This window comes from Bombina bombina, chromosome 2, assembly GCF_027579735.1.
Source record: "Bombina bombina isolate aBomBom1 chromosome 2, aBomBom1.pri, whole genome shotgun sequence".
Classification (NCBI taxonomy): Eukaryota; Metazoa; Chordata; class Amphibia; order Anura; family Bombinatoridae; genus Bombina; species Bombina bombina.
In genome coordinates this window covers 931687133-931707909 of record NC_069500.1, presented here as the reverse complement: position 1 = coordinate 931707909, position 20777 = coordinate 931687133, and the positions used below count along the sequence as shown (strand labels likewise).

The 20777-nt window shown below is 36.1% G+C and overlaps 1 protein-coding gene across 2 annotated transcripts in view; it reads left to right on the top strand.

Annotated features, from left to right (window-relative positions):
• The window catches only part of PTPN13 (protein tyrosine phosphatase non-receptor type 13), a 565956-nt gene that overhangs the window by 361369 nt on the left and 183810 nt on the right, over nt 1–20777 (top strand). For both annotated transcript variants that reach the window (XM_053703380.1, XM_053703379.1), the window contains exons 15-17: nt 5747–5899; nt 8836–9018; nt 14604–14766. In XM_053703380.1, the coding sequence (XP_053559355.1) occupies nt 5747–5899; nt 8836–9018; nt 14604–14766 (499 nt within the window). The remainder of the gene's footprint in view (nt 1–5746; nt 5900–8835; nt 9019–14603; nt 14767–20777) is intronic.

Below are 20777 nucleotides of genomic sequence, written 5' to 3'. Positions count from 1 at the left end.
GGCGTCGCCTTTGTCTCCACATTATTTCAGTCTCATTTTTTCTTTGCTTCTGGTTACTAGAAGCTTGTTTATTGGCATTTTTTCCCATTCCTGAAACTGTCATTTAAGGAATTTGATCAATTTTCCTTTATATGTTGTTTTTTCTCTTACATATTGCAAGATGTCTCACGTTGCATCTGAGTCAGAAGATACTTCAGGAAAATCGCTGTCTAGTGCTGGAACTACCAAAGCTAAGTGTATCTGCTGTAAACTTTTGGTAGCTATTCCTCCGGCTGTTGTTTGTATTAATTGTCATGACAAACTTGTTAAAGCAGATAATATTTCCTTTAGTAATGTACCATTGCCTGTTGCAGTTCCTTCAACATCTAAGGTGCAGAATGTTCCTGATAACATAAGAGATTTTGTTTCTGAATCCATCAAGAAGGCTATGTCTGTTATTTCTCCTTCTAGTAAACATAAAAAATCTTTTAAAACTTCTCTCTCTACAGATGAATTTTTAAATGAACATCATCATTCTGATTCTGATGACTCTTCTGGTTCAGAGGTTTCTGTCTCAGAGATTGATGCTGATAAATCTTCATATTTATTTAAAATGGAATTTATTCGTTCTTTACTTAAAGAAGTACTAATTGCTTTAGAAATAGAGGATTCTGGTCCTCTTGATACTAATTCTAAACGTTTAGATAAGGTATTTAAATCTCCTGTGGTTATTCCAGAAGTTTTTCCTGTTCCTAATGCTATTTCTGAAGTAATTTCCAGAGAATGGGATAAATTGGGTAATTCATTTACTCCTTCTAAACGTTTTAAGCAATTATATCCTGTGCCGTCTGACAGATTAGAATTTTGGGACAAAATCCCTAAGGTCGATGGGGCTATTTCTACCCTTGCTAAACGTACTACTATTCCTACGTCAGATGGTACTTCGTTTAAAGATCCTTTAGATAGGAAAATTGAATCCTTTCTAAGAAAAGCTTATCTGTGTTCAGGTAATCTTCTTAGACCTGCTATATCATTGGCTGATGTTGCTGCAGCTTCAACTTTTTGGTTGGAGACTTTAGCGCAACAAGTAACAGATCATGATTCTCATAATATTATTATTCTTCTTCAGCATGCTAATAATTTTATCTGTGATGCCATTTTTGATATTATCAGAGTTGATGTCAGGTTTATGTCTCTAGCTATTTTAGCTAGAAGAGCTTTATGGCTTAAAACTTGGAATGCTTATATGGCTTCTAAATCAACTCTACTTTCCATTTCTTTCCAGGGTAACAAATTATTTGGTTCTCAGTTGGATTCTATTATCTCAACTGTTACTGGTGGGAAAGGAAGTTTTTTTACCACAGGATAAAAAATCTAAGGGTAAAAACAGGGCTAATAATCGTTTTCGTTCCTTTCGTTTCAACAAAGAACAAAAGCCTGATCCTTCATCCTCAGGAGCAGTTTCAGTTTGGAAACCATCTCCAGTCTGGAATAAATTCAGCCTTCTAGAAAGGCAAAGCCTGCTTCTAAGTCCACATGAAGGTGCGGCCCTCATTCCAGCTCAGCTGGTAGGGGGCAGGTTATGTTTTTTCAAAGAAATTTGGATCAATTCTGTTCACAATCTTTGGATTCAGAACATTGTTTCAGAAGGGTACAGAATTGGTTTCAAGATGAGACCTCCTGCAAAGAGATTTTTTCTTTCCCGTGTCCCAGTAAATCCAGTGAAAGCTCAAGCATTTCTGAATTGTGTTTCAGATCTAGAGTTGGCTGGAGTAATTATGCCAGTTCCAGTTCTGGAACAGGGGATGGGGTTTTATTCAAATCTCTTCATTGTACCAAAGAAGGAGAATTCCTTCAGACCAGTTCTGGATCTAAAAATATTGAATCGTTATGTAAGGATACCAACGTTCAAAATAGTAACTGTAAGGACTATCTTGCCTTTTGTTCAGCAAGGGCATTATATGTCCACAATAGATTTACAGGATGCATATCTGCATATTCCGATTCATCCAGATCATTATCAGTTCCTGAGATTCTCTTTTCTGGACAAGCATTACCAGTTTGTGGCTCTGCCGTTTGGCCTAGCTACAGCTCCAAGAATTTTTACAAAGGTTCTCGGTGCCCTTCTGTCTGTAATCAGAGAACAGGGTATTGTGGTATTTCCTTATTTGGACGATATCTTGGTACTTGCTCAGTCTTTACATTTAGCAGAATCTCATACGAATCGACTTGTGTTGTTTCTTCAAGATCAAGGTTGGAGGATCAATTCACCAAAAAGTTAATTGATTCCTCAGACAAGGGTAACCTTTCTGGGTTTCCAGATAGATTCAGTGTCCATGACTCTGTCTTTAACAGACAAGAGACGTCTAAAATTGATTTCAGCTTGTCGAAACCTTCAGTCTCGATCATTCCCTTCGGTAGCCTTATGCATGGAAATTCTAGGTCTTATGACTGCTGCATCGGACGCGATCCCCTTTGCTCATTTTCACATGCGACCTCTTCAGCTCTGTATGCTGAATCAATGGTGCAAGGATTACACAAAGATATCTCAATTAATATCTTTAAAACCGATTGTACGACACTCTCTAACGTGGTGGACAGATCACCATCGTTTAATTCAGGGGGCTTCTTTTGTGCTTCCGACCTGGACTGTAATTTCAACAGATGCAAGTCTCACAGGTTGGGGAGCTGTGTGGGGATCTCTGACGGCACAAGGAGTTTGGGAATCTCAGGAGGTGAGATTACCGATCAATATTTTGGAACTCCGTGCAATTTTCAGAGCTCTTCAGTCTTGGCCTCTTCTGAAGAGAGAATCGTTCATTTGTTTTCAGACAGACAATGTCACTACTGTGGCATACATCAATCATCAAGGAGGGACTCACAGTCCTCTGGCTATGAAAGAAGTATCTCGAATTCTGGTTTGGGCGGAATCCAGCTCCTGTCTAATATCTGCGGTTCATATCCCAGGTATAGACAATTGGGAAGCGGATTATCTCAGTCGCCAAACGTTGCATCCGGGCGAATGGTCTCTTCACCCAGAGGTATTTCTTCAGATTGTTCAAATGTGGGAGCTTCCAGAAATAGATCTGATGGCGTCTCATCTAAACAAGAAACTTCCCAGGTATCTGTCCAGATCCCGGGATCCTCAGGCGGAAGCAGTGGATGCATTATCACTTCCTTGGAAGTATCATCCTGCTTATATCTTTCCGCCTCTAGTTCTTCTTCCAAGAGTAATCTCCAAGATTCTGAAGGAATGCTCGTTTGTTCTGCTGGTAGCTCCGGCATGGCCTCACAGGTTTTGGTATGCGGATCTTGTCCGGATGGCCTCTTGCCATCCGTGGACTCTTCCGCTACGACCAGACCTTCTGTCGCAAGGTCCTTTTTTCCATCAGGATCTCAAATCCTTAAATTTAAAGGTATGGAGATTGAACGCTTGATTCTTGGTCAAAGAGGTTTCTCTGACTCTGTGATTAATACTATGTTACAGGCTCGTAAATCTGTATCCAGAGAGATATATTATAGAGTCTGGAAGACTTATATTTCTTGGTGTCTTTCTCATCATTTTTCTTGGCATTCTTTTAGAATTCCGAGAATTTTACAGTTTCTTCAGGATGGTTTAGATAAAGGTTTATCCGCAAGTTCTTTGAAAGGACAAATCTCTGCTCTTTCTGTTCTTTTTCACAGAAAGATTGCTAATCTTCCTGATATTCATTGTTTTGTACAAGCTTTGGTTCGTATAAAACCTGTCATTAAGTCAATTTCTCCTCCTTGGAGTTTGAATTTGGTTCTGGGGGCTCTTCAAGCTCCTCCGTTTGAACCTATGCATTCATTGGACATTAAATTACTTTCTTGGAAAGTTTTGTTCCTTTTGGCAATCTCTTCTGCCAGAAGAGTTTCTGAATTATCTGCTCTTTCTTGTGAGTCTCCTTTTCTGATTTTTCATCAGGATAAGGCAGTGTTGCGAACTTCTTTTGAATTTTTACCTAAAGTTGTGAATTCTAACAACATTAGTAGAGAAATTGTGGTTCCTTCATTATGTCCTAATCCTAAGAATTCTAAGGAGAAATCATTGCATTCTTTGGATGTTGTTAGAGCTTTGAAATATTATGTTGAAGCTACTAAGTCTTTCAGAAAGACTTCTAGTTTATTTGTTATCTTTTCCGGTTCTAGAAAAGGCCAGAAAGCTTCTGCCATTTCTTTGGCATCTTGGTTGAAATCTTTAATTCATCTTGCCTATGTTGAGTCGGGTAAAACTCCGCCTCAAAGGATTACAGCTCATTCTACTAGGTCAGTTTCTACTTCCTGGGCGTTTAGGAATGAAGCTTCGATTGATCAGATTTGCAAAGCAGCAACTTGGTCCTCTTTGCATACTTTTACTAAATTCTACCATTTTGATGTATTTTCTTCTTCTGAAGCAGTTTTTGGTAGAAAAGTACTTCAGGCAGCAGTTTCAGTTTGAATCTTCTGCTTATGTTTTTCATTAAACTTTATTTTGGGTGTGGATTATTTTCAGCAGGAATTGGCTGTCTTTATTTTATCCCTCCCTCTCTAGTGACTCTTGCGTGGAAAGATCCACATCTTGGGTAATCATTATCCCATACGTCACTAGCTCATGGACTCTTGCTAATTACATGAAAGAAAACATAATTTATGTAAGAACTTACCTGATAAATTCATTTCTTTCATATTAGCAAGAGTCCATGAGGCCCGCCCTTTTTTTGGGGTGGTTATGATTTTTGTATAAAGCACAATTATTCCAATTCCTTATTTTATAAGCTTTCACACTTTTTTATCACCCCACTTCTTGGCTATTCGTTAAACTGAATTGTGGGTGTGGTGAGGGGTGTATTTATAGGCATTTTGAGGTTTGGGAAACTTTGCCCCTCCTGGTAGGAATGTATATCCCATACGTCACTAGCTCATGGACTCTTGCTAATATGAAAGAAATGAATTTATCAGGTAAGTTCTTACATAAATTATGTTTTTTCTCATCAAGCTTTCTCTTAATACACCTGTTTGTGTTATCCCATTCGGACAATAAGGAATTCCAATTTGTTTAAACATATTTTACCTATTTTTTATTCAAAAATATTTTAACATACTTATCTTTTTGCTCTTTAATATGCATGATTGTTTTTTTTTTTGTGTCTGTTCAGTATCTCTTTTACTGGGACTGTAGAGTAAGCTTTTATAGTTCTTTGTACATGATGACGATGATGATTATTATTATTATTATTATAATAATTATTAACCAGAGATGATAAAAACATATTTAATTATTTGATTTTTCAAATTGTCAAGGAAAACCCAGGGAAAAATAACCATTAAAAGATGTGTAGCGAAAAAAGATTGCATAGTGAATGAGAAGTAAATGGTTTTTACATTTAAATTGATGCTAATACAGCTGTATTAGTTGTGTACTTTATACTAATGCTCATTGGCTGAACACAATTGCTCCTAATGCGTATTGGTTCCATTAGACACACCATATTTGGAAGGGGGAATTTGGCTATTGAATAGCAACAGAGCAGAAATATCTTATAAGAGCAATAAATATTTTGGTTTTTATTTTTTGTATGTGTTTAATTTTGTTAGGAAACCTAATAACCGAGGTAAGAAAAATACTAACACTATGTTTGCATAGTATATCCCTTTCATGACAGGCCTAATTTGTCTACACCAGAACAACCTTTTTTTTAATTAATTTATTTTTGTTAAACTATTGACATTGGTAAAATAATACATGAACTTTTCTGTGCCTTTATAGGTTCATGGTATGAGCTATTTTAAATTGGAACATTACTTGCCTGATAGAGTGGTCGAGAAATTGGATCTATCCTACCTAAAAGAAGAGTTGCCCAGGTTACACAGTACCTATGCAGGAGCCTTGGAAAAGGAAACTGAGTTGGAATTCCTTAAGGTGATTTCACAGTACCAGTTTTAAATGAGTTCCTATTTTTCTTGTGTACTTGAGTATCACTTTATATTATACATGTGTTTTCTTTTTCCATGTCTCATTACACCCCCCCCCCTCCCATCAGAAGAAGTAGAAATGTTAAAAAGAAACAGCTTTAGCAGTTTTGCAGCACCGCCTGCTGGCCAGAATTATTTAGCAATCCTGTGTCTTAGTTTTTGAAATCAGAGTTTGACACAAAATATATTCCTATTTTAACAATCTACAAAGTAAAGAATATATGAAGGGTGGGACTGGGAAATATTGCTTAGAACCTGCATGCAAAAATGTTTTCTATTCTAATATAACTGATCTGTGTGTCAGTGTCTCTATATTGAATGTTAAAGGGACACTGAACCCAATTATTTTCTTCTGTGATTCAGATAGAGCATGCAATTTTAAGACACTTTCTAATTTACTCCTATTATCAAATTTTCTTCATTCTCTTGCTATCTTTATTTGAAATAAAAGCCATCCAAGCATTTTTGGGTTAAGAACTCTGGACAGCACTTTTTGATTGGTGGATGGATTTTTTCCACCAATTAGCAAGGACAACCCAGGTTGTTCACCAAAATGGGCCGGCATCTAAACTTAGATTCTTGCATTTCAAATAAAGATACCAAGAGAATAAAGAAAATTTGGTAATAGGAGTAAATTAGAAAGTTGCTTAAAAATTCATGCTCTATCTGAATCTCGAAAGAAATTTTTTGGGTTCAGTGTCCCTTTAAGGTTAATGTAAAATAAATACTGAGGTAAAGGACATGTTATGTTGACACTTATAAGTGTGTGGTAAAATAATTTGAAATAAGTGAATGTTTAGCTTTACTTTTAATTTGAATGCTATGCTGCATAATTACAGTATCTATACAAAATAAGGATTATTTTAATACAGTAGAATATCAGAGACAACAAATGCATAGTAAAATAATAATGAAATAGCAGTTCATTTAAAATGAACAGTAGATTTTTTTTCGGATAAATTTGAAATGTCTTCCATTTGCCGGGCTTGTTGTATCATGTGACAGCCATAAACCAATCACAGACTCACAAACACTATCAACTCTTGCAGATGCTCAGGAGGAGCAGGAAGTGTGTATATAAAAAGTCTGTGCACAATTTATTGATATGTCAATTAGAATTTTTTTTTAATTTTTAATAAATTGTATGTTTTCTTTGAATTGTGGAAGAAAAAAATTGACTTTAGTGTCCCTTTTAAAATAGCTGGTGTATTTTCCAAGAAAGGTTGTAACCCACTGAGTGGATATGTGTATACAATATTGAATCATTTATTACTTTTATGTTTTGTGCATCAGAAAAATAACTCAACTTCTCAGTGGGGTGTGTCACTGTAAATAAGGCCTCACCCAAAATAATGATGTAATCTGGTCCTCAAGGGCTGCAAACCTTTACAGTGACATAAATGTCTAAATTAAACTTTTATGATTGAGAATAGAGCAGGCAATTTAAGACACTTTTCATTTTACTTCTATTATTAAATTGAAATCGTTCTCTTGGTATCCTATGTTGAAGAGCAGCAATGTACTACTGGGAGCTAGCTGGTGATCAGTGGCACACACATATCTGCCTCATGTCATTGGCTCAGTAGATGTGTTCAGCTAGGTCCCAGTAGTGCATTGCTGCCTTGGAGCTGAGTTTTCAGGGGTTAAACACAAAGAAAAATGTCAGCAATGGTGCATCAATAGAAAATGCTCTAACATATTTTCTTTTTTGCACTCATATGCCCTTTAACCTTATCAAAGTTATTAAATTAGAATTCCTTTATTCATACAGAAAGATCCTGATACTCAGGCTTGTTTGCACTCTTAAAATACTAAATGCTGACACCTTTGTCCTAAGAACAACTGTGACATGAAATGTCATCTAAACGGCTTTTAACAATGTAGTTATGACTGTAGGATTTGAGCAGAGCTAATGAAAATGCTAAAGAGAAACTAAAGTGAAAATTAATTTTCCTGATTCAAATAGAACACACAATTTTAAAAAACCTTCCATTTTACATCCATTATCAAATTGTATACTCTCTGAAGCACCAGCATGTGTGATTCGCTGATAGCCGTCACATGATACATGGGGCATGGGAAAAGAATAATATTTTGAAATGTGTCCGAAAAAAATGTACTGCTGATTTGAAATTCCTAGCAATTGTTTTTGCATTGTCTTTTTATTATGCATTTTGTTGTTATGCAGTTCTACTGTATTAATGGCCCTGTAAAAGAATGGGGTTTGCTAGGGATTAATAAAAATTAGTATATAACTGATTTTTACAGTGCAATACAAGTAAAATGTTAATTCATATTATTGTCCTGGCTGTTTGTTTAATTTTTATTTTTTATAATCCTGTTCTATGAGGAGAATTTATCAAGCTGCAGAGGTGGCACAGAGAAATCACTCAGAACCAATCACATGAGAGCAAGGCCGACCCTGTTGTCCAGCCTTAAATTCAGCTGAGTTATGCTGCATTACATGTGGCGATTGCAGGTGGACAGTTCCTGTGCTTGAGAACTAGTCTGCTTGCAGCTTGATACATTTTCTTATATGTTTCATATAGGCTTTATCTATAACTGAACATATTTCCCTGTGCTTTTCCCCTATCTTCAGCTGCTTTTCCAACCTGTGGCTTATTAAATTAACCACCTGTTTTCTACATCAGTGTTTCTCAACCGCGGTCCTCAAGTACCGCCAACAGGCCTGGTTTTCAATATAGCTGAACAAGAGCATGTGTAAAATAATTACTGTTCTACATCACTTACCTAGGAAGCTATAGAAGAGAAAAGAATATTTATCTCAGGTTACTTACCTAGGAAGCTATAGAAGAGAAAAGAATATTTATCTCAGGTTACGTTATATGCCTCATCCCCATTTGTTTTTGTTTTTTGTGGTAGGTGTGCCAAAGGCTCACAGAGTATGGAGTACATTTTCATCGAGTGCATCCTGAAAAGAAGTCTCAGACTGGTATCCTCCTTGGGGTGTGTCCTAAGGGAGTGCTCATATTTGAAGTTCACAATGGGATACGGTCTCCAGTCCTCCGGTTTCCATGGAGAGAAACAAAGAAAATCTCCTTCGCTGTACGTATGTTTCCAGGGTACTAGAGATATAAGATGCAAGTAATAAGTACACATAATATATAGTAAGAAACCACTTTAATGGACTAATTACAATATGTTTCTGCTCTATTGCAATACATTTACCTACCAGGTGAGACTGAAAAAAATTTGAATTATAGACCTCTTGTTTGCTGCAGTTGATTTTCAATAGCCAACTCTGCCCACCATTTGCCTTTTTTTGGAGGAGCCAATAATGACCTGTTACTGGGGTAGACAAAGCTAGGCACAGTCATTTTGTTAGCTAAGTTTGCATTGTTTTAAAGTTTGTGAAAACTGCCATGAGCACTTCTAATCCTCAAAAATGGAAATTCATTTTCATTTTGGGCACTAAAGTTAAAATTACAGGTTCTTGATTCAGATAAAACATACATTTAAAAAAAAAAAAAATAACCTTCCAATATACTTCCATTATCAAAACATACACATTATTTTTATATACACACTTCTGAATGTCCAGCTCATACAGAGCATGTGCAAAAGTGCACAGTATATACATATATGCATTTTGTGATTGTCTAATGGCTCTCACATGATACAGGGGGAGGTAAAATTAGATTACATTTGAAATTTGCAGAAAATATTCTAATGCTCATTTCAAATTAAAAGTAAATATATAAATGTCCACAGCACTGTATCATGATACAGTGCTGTGGACATTTATATATTCACTATTGGAATTGGGGAGATTTGGCAGGACCCTGTCTTCACGAGCACTGCACTCCTGAGTTGCTGTACTAATCGTTGTTCAAATTAAAAGTAAATGCTATTGCTTTGTCTTTTTTGTGTATGTGAATCTGTCACCTACTATATTTAGTGGTCCTTTAAACAAAATAAATTGTGTTTTGCTACACATACCTAAATGTTTTATATTAAAATTTCAAAGTGTTACTGTTCCTTTAACCACTTTGCCACCAAGGACAACTGCAAAGTACAGCTAGCAGCATATTTAGTCTGATTTACTTGAAATTAATGATACTGATTTCCTCTTAATGTTGTAATGTTGCTGCTGAAACAGCGCTAATTAAAACCACACTCCTTTGGTGATGATATTTGAATAGTAAGCTAAATTTAATGCTTCCAAAGTAAGCAGAATTTTAGAGTTCACGTTAGGGCATTTGGTATAGGCTTTAAAGGGTCATTGTATTGTAAAATGTTTTCCTATTTTGTGTGTTTCCTGTGATTCATTGTACCTGCTGAAGTGTATTTAATTGTTTACAAATGGCGCCTTTATCTTTATTTTGTCATTTAAACTAACAGTTTTTGCAGTACTGAAAATTTCAATACTGCTGTATTGGCAACAGAAAAGCTATGTAAGCAAGAGTAGTCTAAAGAACTCAAACTCCCAGTGGGTGATGGGAAAGATATAGAGCCCTACCTATGGCACCAAAGACAACTGCAAAGTACAGCTGTGTGTAGGAAGTGCTGTTTCTATTTTACCCAAGCACTCCTTAACCACATATTGCAACATATAAAGAAACTATTCACTGTTGATGATGATTCATTGAGGTTTCATCAACAGAACCCTTTACATCAGTGTTTCTTATATCCAGTCATCAAGTGCCCCTAACAGGTCTGGTTTTCATGATAGCTGAACTAGAGAACAGGTAAAATAATCAGTCATCATGGTTACTAACCTGCTCTCAACCGTCAGCTGATTATCTCCCCTTTGCTGTAGTTTAGCTGTCATGAAAATCTGGTCTGTTAGGGAAACTTGTGGACTGGAGTTAAGGAACACTGCTTTACATTACAATGGCATTTTATATGTGAGCTCTGCTAAAACAAGGGCACCTCTGGCAGCTGTATTCTCTGATTCATTAACACTCACTAGAGAGCAGAGCAACAACAGCACAGGGCAAAACAATTGTATTAATTAAATGCAGCAATACACTCACCCAGAGGGATAATAACTTACACAGCTATTATTGACTTGTGGAAACCAGGTCAATAAGCAGCTGTTCACTTACGAGCAATAAAAAAATAATTTTCTTTGATCCATCCTGGAGGTGACTGCATCCTTAAAATCAGAAATATTTAATGCAGGATTTATCAAAGCCTTTTTATTTCAATAAATGAAAGATGAAAATGTATGCAGTAAATTGCAAGAGCTGTTCTTCCAGATAGTCATAGCTGTGAGGCCCTATAGATACACAATTAAAAATTGACGCTAACGGCACATTTAGTCTGATTTACTTGAAATCAAAGATTCTCATTTCATCTCAAATGTTGCTGCTGAAACAGCCCTAATTAAAACAACACACATTTGGTGGTAAGATTTGAATAGCATGATAAAAGCAATACTTACAAAATAAGCAGAATGTTGGGGTTAAAGGGACAGTCTAGTCAAAATTAAAACTTTCATGGTTGAGTTAGGGCATGTAATTTTAAACAATTTTCCAATTTACTTTTATCATCAAATTTGCTTTGACCTCTTGGTACTTGTTGAAAGCTAAACCTAGCTAGGCTCATATGGTAATTTCTCAGCCCCTGAAGGCCGCCTCTTATCTCAGTGCATTTTGACAGTTTTTACAGCTAGACAGCACTAGTTCATATGTGCCATACAGATTGCATTGTGAATCAGCACTGATTGGCTAAAATCAAGTCTGTCAAAAGAACTGAAATAAGGGGGCAGTCTGCAGAGGCTGGGGAATGGGTAATAAAGGGTTTATCTAAAATAGAATAAAATTGGGTTCAGTGTCCCTTTTTAAATACTAAAATTATAAAATTTTAATCTAAGAACAATATTTGTTCTGGTACATGAACTGTTAGGTCTTCAAATAAATCACATATCATCTAAAATATGTTACAGGTTATTTCTAATCCTTTGAGTTTCTGTCATATTTCTTCTTTGCAGTTAGAGTAGAGAAACATAATACATATGTTTAAAGTTAAATAAAAGTGACGGACGAGAACTGTCTTTACTATTCAGTTGCAGGTGTTTTTCATTACAGGTTTCCTGAGCTCATTTTTAGTTTAGGTCAAGACTGTAAGATACATTAGAAAAAGTAAAATAAAATACCTTGGGAAATTTAAAGAAGAGCCCAATACTTAAAGGGACATTAACCCCTTAAGGACCAGGCATGTCAGACAAAAACTTGCCCAAAAGACCAGAGAATTGTTTTTTTATTATTATATTATTATATATATATATATATTATATTATATTATTATATATATATATATATATATATTTAGTAGACAACCCAAATTATTGATCTAGGCCCATTTTGGTATAATTCGTTCCACCGTTTTGCTGCCAAATGCGATTACATTAAAAAAAAATTAACTTTTTCACAAACTTTGGGGTTTTCATTTAAATTATTTACATATCGTGTATGCAGTCATAAAACAAAAGGTTGTAAAAGCTTCTCTGGTATCCCACTTGTTCAGAAATAGCAGACATGCATAACTTTGCGATTGTTTTTTGGTAATTAGAAGGATGCTAATTGCAGCTGCGCACCACACTTCCCAGCAGTGAAGGGACCACTAAGGTAGCTTGTAAAAGTAAGTTTACCTGTAGTGTAGAGATTACCCTCCTAACCTGATACCTCCCCCCCCTGATCTCTCCTAAACAGCTTTGTTCCCTTCGTCATCCCTCACTGTTCACCATCATCTTAGGTACTGGCAGACAGTCTGCAATGTCAAGTGTTAGTGTCTTTTTTTCTTTTCTTCTTTTTTTTCAGTTTATTTTATTTCTGCTGTGTAAGATTCCCCTCCCACCTCCCTGATCCCTCCCAAACAGCTCTCTAACCCTCCCCCCTCTATTGCCTGTCATCTTGGGTACTGGCAGCTGTCTGCCAGTACCCAGTTTACATACATTTATATCTGTATTTTTATTTTATGTTTAAATAACATTTTCCTGTAGTTTTTTTTTTCTGACAAATTTAAAAATTTGCTTTAATTTCCCTGTCCCCTGTATCATGTAACAGCCATCAGTAATTTTCAAACTCATATATTAACACTGAGATCTCTAGCACATACTCAGTAGTAGCTGGTATCTGAGAAAAAAAGACTGCACAATTTGATAATGGAAACTTTTTTTTCTCTTTTTAATTTTTTTAATGCTCTATCTGAATCATAAAAGTTTAAGGACAACTAAACACATTAGAATAGTATAATCAGTAAATGCATAATAAAAAGAGAATGCAAAAACACTTAGCTTTAACTCCTGAGTAGTAGATTTCTTTTTGACAAATAATAAAGTTAATTTACCCCACTGTATCATGTGACAGCCATCATCCAATCACAAAATGCATATACGTATATTCTGTGAATTCTTGCACATGCTCAGTAAGAGCTGGTGCCTCAGAAACTGTGTAAATAAAAATATTTTGCACTATTAGATAATGGAAGTGAAAGTCGTTTAAAATTGTGTGCTCCATCTGAATCATGAAAGTTTAGTTTTGACTTTAGTGCCCCTTTAATTTACTATACTCCATTTTTACCATACACACATTTGGATACTGCTACTGAGAGAAATGTGTGTACCCTATATAATAAAGTTTTTTTTTTTTATTGTTTTTGGACACAAAATGATATTAATATAACCAACCCGTTTGTTGTTTGTACTGTTCTTTCAAGATTTCACTTACTTGTAACTTTAAAAATCAAGGGTAGAACAAATAGTGTAGCTGGTTCTTTATTGATCTTTAAACATTTAATTTGTTTGTGGGGTGGGGGAATTGATACTTTAATTTAGCTTTCACTAGCAATAATTTTGGAATTGCCTCTGGAAATATATAATGAAATAATGTTGTAACGATATAATAGTCTTATATACTAAATCACATAATGTTGTTCCTTCTTTTTCATATTGTTTTTGTTCTGCTTATTGCTTATTTATCGCATTATTTGTGGATTAAGGATTGATTATTCATGTCATTCATATCTAGTGAATCCGTAAAGGAGATGTGATCTCTGATCTACTTACATTTACGAGTAAACTCCACTTGAATATAAATACAAGCCAATAGCAGTGAATAGGATTAGAAAAAACCGACATGTGATATACATATATACTATATATATATATATATATAAAAACAAACAAACGAAAAGGGTACAGGACAAATGGCTACTATAAATGTGTCTTTTTCCCAAAAATTTTTTTAGCAAACTTTAGAAAACATTAATGTTATGCTAGATTATAATTTTAATTTGGTGCAGACCCTATAAAAAATTATTCTTCAACAAACTACAAGAGGAGAACAAGGACCATCAAAAATTTCTTAAGGCCCTGTATAGATAGGGAATCAAGCACTCTTTACAAGAGGAGAACAAGGACCATCAAAAATTTCTTAAGAAATTTTTGATGGTCCTTGTTCTCCTCTTGTAGTTTGTTGAAGAATATATATATATATATATATATATATAAAACTTTGTATGCTTATATGAGTGCTGCAGAATATATAAGTAACATTTTAAATGTTGCTCTTTGCTTCTTGAGTTTTATGTCCCTTTAATTCAGGAAATCTCTTTCTTGCCAGTGTTTTTTTTGTTTTGTTCTTTTTAACATCTTGAAATGTAATTTTTTTTTTTTTTGGCTGCAGAAGAAGAAAATATGTTTGCAAAACACATCAGACGGCATAAAACATGTATTCCAAACGGACAGCGGCAAAATCTGCCAATACCTTCTCCACCTCTGCTCTTCTCAGCACAAGTTCCAATTACAAATGAGGGCCAGACAGAGCAGTCAGGAAAATCAGGAGATTGGTAAGTTGCCTTATAAAATGTGTTCTTAGACTGGATTTGGACGGACACATCATCCCAATGAATTCCATTTGTTACAAATATCATTTGGCCCAAAAGTAAAATAATATCATATGCAGCAAAGAATTTCCACTAGGTTCTTGTTGATGTGCTAAGTAGTTTTATTTAAATACATACAATATTTATTCACTTCTTTTATACAGAACAAGACCTTGTTTATATTTTTACATTTAGATGTAGACTTAGAAGCAGCACTGCACTATTAGGAGCAGCAATGCGCTATTAGGAGCAGCAATGCACTATCTGAACTAGCTTTAGGTTACAAAAGGAATTTATGTGTAGCCACCAATCAGAAGCTAGTTCCCTGTAGTGCACCTGAGTCTACCTAGGTTTACTCTATAACAAAGGATACCATGAGACTGAAGCAAAATTTATAATAAAGTAAATTGTAAAAGTTGTTTAACATTTCATGCTGTATCGGAATCGTGAAAGTTTAATTTAGACTTTACTACCCATTAACATTACATATATATATATATATATATATATATATATATATGTATAGAAAAAAGGAATAAAAGGTAGGCGCTGTCAAGCATACAAAAAATTATTGCATTTTTTTGTATGCTTGACAGCGCCTACCTTTTATTCCTTTTTTCTATTTCTTATTTAGAGGGGTGATATAGAGAATCTCCCTTCGCTCTAGGTGGGCTGCAGTCTCTTGCATCTACAGAATTAATAATCTGTTATTCTTTATTTCTTTCATGTAATTAGCAAGAGTCCATGAGCTAGTGACATATGGGATATACATTCCTACCAGGAGGGGCAAAGTTTCCCAAACCTCAAAATGCCTATAAATACACCCCTCACCACACCCACAAATCAGTTTTACAAACTTTGCCTCCTATGGAGGTGGTGAAGTAAGTTTGTGCTAGATTCTACGTTGATATGCGCTCCACAGCAGGTTGGAGCCCGGTTTTCCTCTCAGCGTGCAGTGAATGTCAAAGGGATGTGAGGAGAGTATTGCCTATTTGAATGCAGTGATCTCCTTCTACGGGGTCTATTTCATAGGTTCTCTGTTATCGGTCGTAGAGATTCATCTCTTACCTCCCTTTTCAGATCGACGATATACTCTTATATATATACCATTACCTCTGCTGATTTTCGTTTCAGTACTGGTTTGGCTTTCTACAAACATGTAGATGAGTGTCCTGGGGTAAGTAAGTCTTATTTTCTGTGACACTCTAAGCTATGGTTGGGCACTTTTTTAATAAAGTTCTAAATATATGTATTCAAACATTTATTTGCCTTGACTCAGGATGTTCAACATTCCTTATTTTCAGACAGTCAGTTTCATATTTGGGATAATGCACTTGAATCAATTATTTTTCTTACCTTAAAAATTTGACTTTTTTCCCTGTGGGCTGTTAGGCTCGCGGGGGCTGAAAATGCTTCATTTTATTGCGTCATTCTTGGCGCTGATTTTTTTGGCGCAAAAACTCTTTTCTGTTTCCGGCGTCATACGTGTCGCCGGAAGTTGCGTCATTTTTGACGTTCTTTTGCGCCAAAAATGTCGGCGTTCCGGATGTGGCATCATTTTTGGCGCCAAAAGCATTTAAGGAAACGCCAAATAAAGTGGGCGTCTTATTTGGCGCTAAAAAAAATATGGGCGTCGCTTTTGTCTCCACATTATTTAAGTCTCATTTTTCTTTGCTTCTGGTTGCTAGAAGCTTGTTCCTTGGCATTTTTTCCCATTCCTGAAACTGTCATTTAAGGAATTTGATCAAATTTTGCTTTATATGTTGTTTTTTCTCTTACATATTGCAAGATGTCTCACGTTGCATCTGAGTCAGAAGATACTTCAGGAAAATCGCTGTCTGGTGCTGGAACTACCAAAGCTAAGTGTATCTGCTGTAAACTTTTGGTAGCTGTTCCTCCAGCTGTTGTTTGTATTAATTGTCATGACAAACTTGTTAATGCAGATAATATTTCCTTTAGTAATGTACCATTACCTGTTGCAGTTCCATCAACATCTAATGTTCAGAATGTTCCTGATAACATAAGAGATTTTGTTTCTGAATCCATCAAGAAGGCTATGTCTGTTATTCCTCCTTCTAGTAAACATAAAAAATCTTTTAAAACTTCTCTTTATACAGATGAATTTTTAAATGAACATCATCATTCTGATTCTAATGACTCTTCTGGTTCAGAGGATTCTGTCTCAGAGGTTGATGCTGATAAATCTTCATATTTATTTAAAATGGAATTTATTCGTTCTTTACTTAAAGAAGTACTAATTGCTTTAGAAATTGAGGATTCTGGTCCTCTTGATACTAAATCTAAACGTTTAGATAAGGTCTTTAAATCTCCTGTGGTTATTCCAGAAGTTTTTCCTGTTCCTGGTGCTATTTCTGAAGTAATTTCCAGAGAATGGAATAATTTGGGTAATTCATTTACTCCTTCTAAACGTTTTAAGCAATTATATCCTGTGCCGTCTGACAGATTAGAATTTTGGGACAAAATCCCTAAAGTTGATGGGGCTATTTCTACCCTTGCTAAACGTACTACTATTCCTACGTCAGATGGTACTTCCTTTAAGGATCCTTTAGATAGGAAAATTGAATCCTTTCTAAGAAAAGCTTATCTGTGTTCAGGTAATCTTCTTAGACCTGCTATATCATTGGCTGATGTTGCTGCAGCTTCAACTTTTTGGTTGGAAACTTTAGCGCAACAAGTAACAGATCATGATTCTCATAATATTATTATTCTTCTTCAACATGCTAATAATTTTATCTGTGATGCCATTTTTGATATTATCAGAGTTGATGTCAGGTTTATGTCTCTAGCTATTTTAGCTAGAAGAGCTTTATGGCTTAAAACTTGGAATGCTGATATGTCTTCTAAATCGACTCTACTTTCCATTTCTTTCCAGGGTAACAAATTATTTGGTTCTCAGTTGGATTCTATTATCTCAACTGTTACTGGTGGGAAAGGAACTTTTTTACCACAGGATAAAAAATCTAAGGGTAAAAACAGGGCTAATAATCGTTTTCGTTCCTTTCGTTTCAACAAAGAACAAAAGCCTGATCCTTCATCCTCAGGAGCAGTTTCAGTTTGGAAACCATCTCCAGTCTGTAATAAATCCAAGCCTTCTAGAAAAGCAAAGCCAGCTTCTAAGTCCACATGAAGGTGCGGCCCTCATTCCAGCTCAGCTGGTAGGGGGCAGGTTACGTTTTTTCAAAGAAATTTGGATCAATTCTGTTCACAATCTTTGGATTCAGAACATTGTTTCAGAAGGGTACAGAATTGGTTTCAAGATAAGACCTCCTGCAAAGAGATTTTTTCTTTCCTGTGTCCCAGTGAAAGCTCAAGCATTTCTGAAATGTGTTTCAGATCTAGAGTTGGCTGGAGTAATTATGCCAGTTCCAGTTCTGGAACAGGGGCTGGGGTTTTATTCAAATCTCTTCATTGTACCAAAGAAGGAGAATTCCTTCAGACCAGTTCTGGATCTAAAAATATTGAATCGTTATGTAAGGATACCAACGTTCAAAATGGTAACTGTAAGGACTATCTTGCCTTTTGTTCAACAAGGGCATTATATGTCCACAATAGATTTACAGGATGCATATCTGCATATTCCGATTCATCCAGATCATTATCAGTTCCTGAGATTCTCTTTTCTGGACAAGCATTACCAGTTTGTGGCTCTGCCGTTTGGCCTAGCTACAGCTCCAAGAATTTTTACAAAGGTTCTCGGTGCCCTTCTGTCTGTAATCAAAGAACAGGGTATTGTGGTATTTCCTTATTTGGACGATATCTTGGTACTTGCTCAGTCTTTACATTTAGCAGAATCTCATACGAATCGACTTGTGTTGTTTCTTCAAGATCATGGTTGGAGGATCAATTCACTAAAAAGTTCATTGATTCCTCAGACAAGGGTAACCTTTCTGGGTTTCCAGATAGATTCAGTGTCCATGACTCTGTCTTTGACAGACAAGAGACGTCTAAAATTGATTTCATCTTGTCGAAACCTTCAGTCACAATCATTCCCTTCGGTAGACTTATGCATGGAAATTCTAGGTCTTATGACTGCTGCATCGGACGCGATCCCCTTTGCTCGTTTTCACATGCGACCTCTTCAGCTCTGTATGCTGAATCAATGGTGCAGGGATTACACAAAGATATCTCAATTAATATCTTTAAAACCGATTGTACAACACTCTCTAACGTGGTGGACAGATCACCATCGTTTAATTCAGGGGGCTTCTTTTGTTCTTCCGACCTGGACTGTAATTTCAACAGATGCAAGTCTTACAGGTTGGGGAGCTGTGTGGAGATCTCTGACGGCACAAGGAGTTTGGGAATCTCAGGAGGTGAGATTACCGATCAATATTTTGGAACTCCGTGCAATTTTCAGAGCTCTTCAGTCTTGGCCTCTTCTGAAGAGAGAATCGTTCATTTGTTTTCAGACAGACAATGTCACAACTGTGGCATACATCAATCATCAAGGAGGGACTCACAGTCCTCTGGCTATGAAAGAAGTATCTCGAATTCTGGTTTGGGCGGAATCCAGCTCCTGTCTAATCTCTGCGGTTCATATCCCAGGTATAGACAATTGGGAAGCGGATTATTTCAGTCGCCAAACGTTGCATCCGGGCGAATGGTCACTTCACCCAGAGGTATTTCTTCAGATTGTTCAAATGTGGGAGCTTCCAGAAATAGATCTGTTTAAACAAGAAACTTCCCAGGTATCTGTCCAGATCCTGGGATCCTCAGGCGGAAGCAGTGGATGCATTATCACTTCCTTGGAAGTATCATCCTGCCTATATCTTTCCGCCTCTAGTTCTTCTTCCAAGTGTAATCTCCAAGATTCTGAAGGAATGCTCGTTTGTTCTGCTGGTAGCTCCGGCATGGCCTCACAGGTTTTGGTATGCGGATCTTGTCCGGATGGCCTCTTGCCATCCGTGGACTTTTCCGCTAAGACCAGACCTTCTGTCGCAAGGTCCTTTTTTCCATCAGGATCTCAAATCCTTAAATTTAAAGGTATGGAGATTGAACGCTTGATTCTTGGTCAAAGAGGTTTCTCTGACTCTGTGATTAATACTATGTTACAGGCTCGTAAATCTGTATCTAGAGAGATATATTATAGAGTCTGGAAGACTTATATTTCTTGGTGTCTTTCTCATCATTTTTCTTGGCATTCTTTTAGAATTCCGAGAATTTTACAGTTTCTTCAGGATGGTTTAGATAAAGGTTTATCCGCAAGTTCTTTGAAAGGACAAATCTCTGCTCTTTCTGTTCTTTTTCACAGAAAGATTGCTAATCTTCCTGATATTCATTGTTTTGTACAAGCTTTGGTTCATATAAAACCTGTCATTAAGTCAATTTCTCCTCCTTGGAGTTTGAATTTAGTTCTGGGGGCTCTTCAAGCTCCTCCTTTTGAACCCATGCATTCATTGGACATTAAATTACTTTCTTGGAAAGTTTTGTTCCTTTTGGCGATCTCTTCAGGATAAGGCGGTGTTGCGAACTTCTTTTGAATTTTTACCTAAGGTTGTGAATTCCAACAACATTAGTAGAGAAATTGTGGTTCCCTCATTATGTCCTAATCCTAAGAATTCTAAGGAGAAATCAATGCATTCTTTGGATGTTGTTAGAGCTTTGAAATATTATGTTGAAGCTACTAAGTCTTTCCGAAAGACTTCTAGTCTATTTGTTATCTTTTCCGGTTCTAGAAAAGGCCAGAAAGCTTCTGCCATTTCTTTGGCATCTTGGTTGAAATCTTTAATTCATCATGCCTATGTCGAGTCGGGTAAAACTCCGCCTCAAAGGATTACAGCTCATTCTACTAGGTCAGTTTCTACTTCCTGGGCGTTTAGGAATGAAGCTTCGGTTGATCAGATTTGCAAAGCAGCAACTTGGTCCTCTTTGCATACTTTTACTAAATTCTACCATTTTGATGTATTTTCTTCTTCTGAAGCAGTTTTTGGTAGAAAAGTACTTCAGGCAGCGGT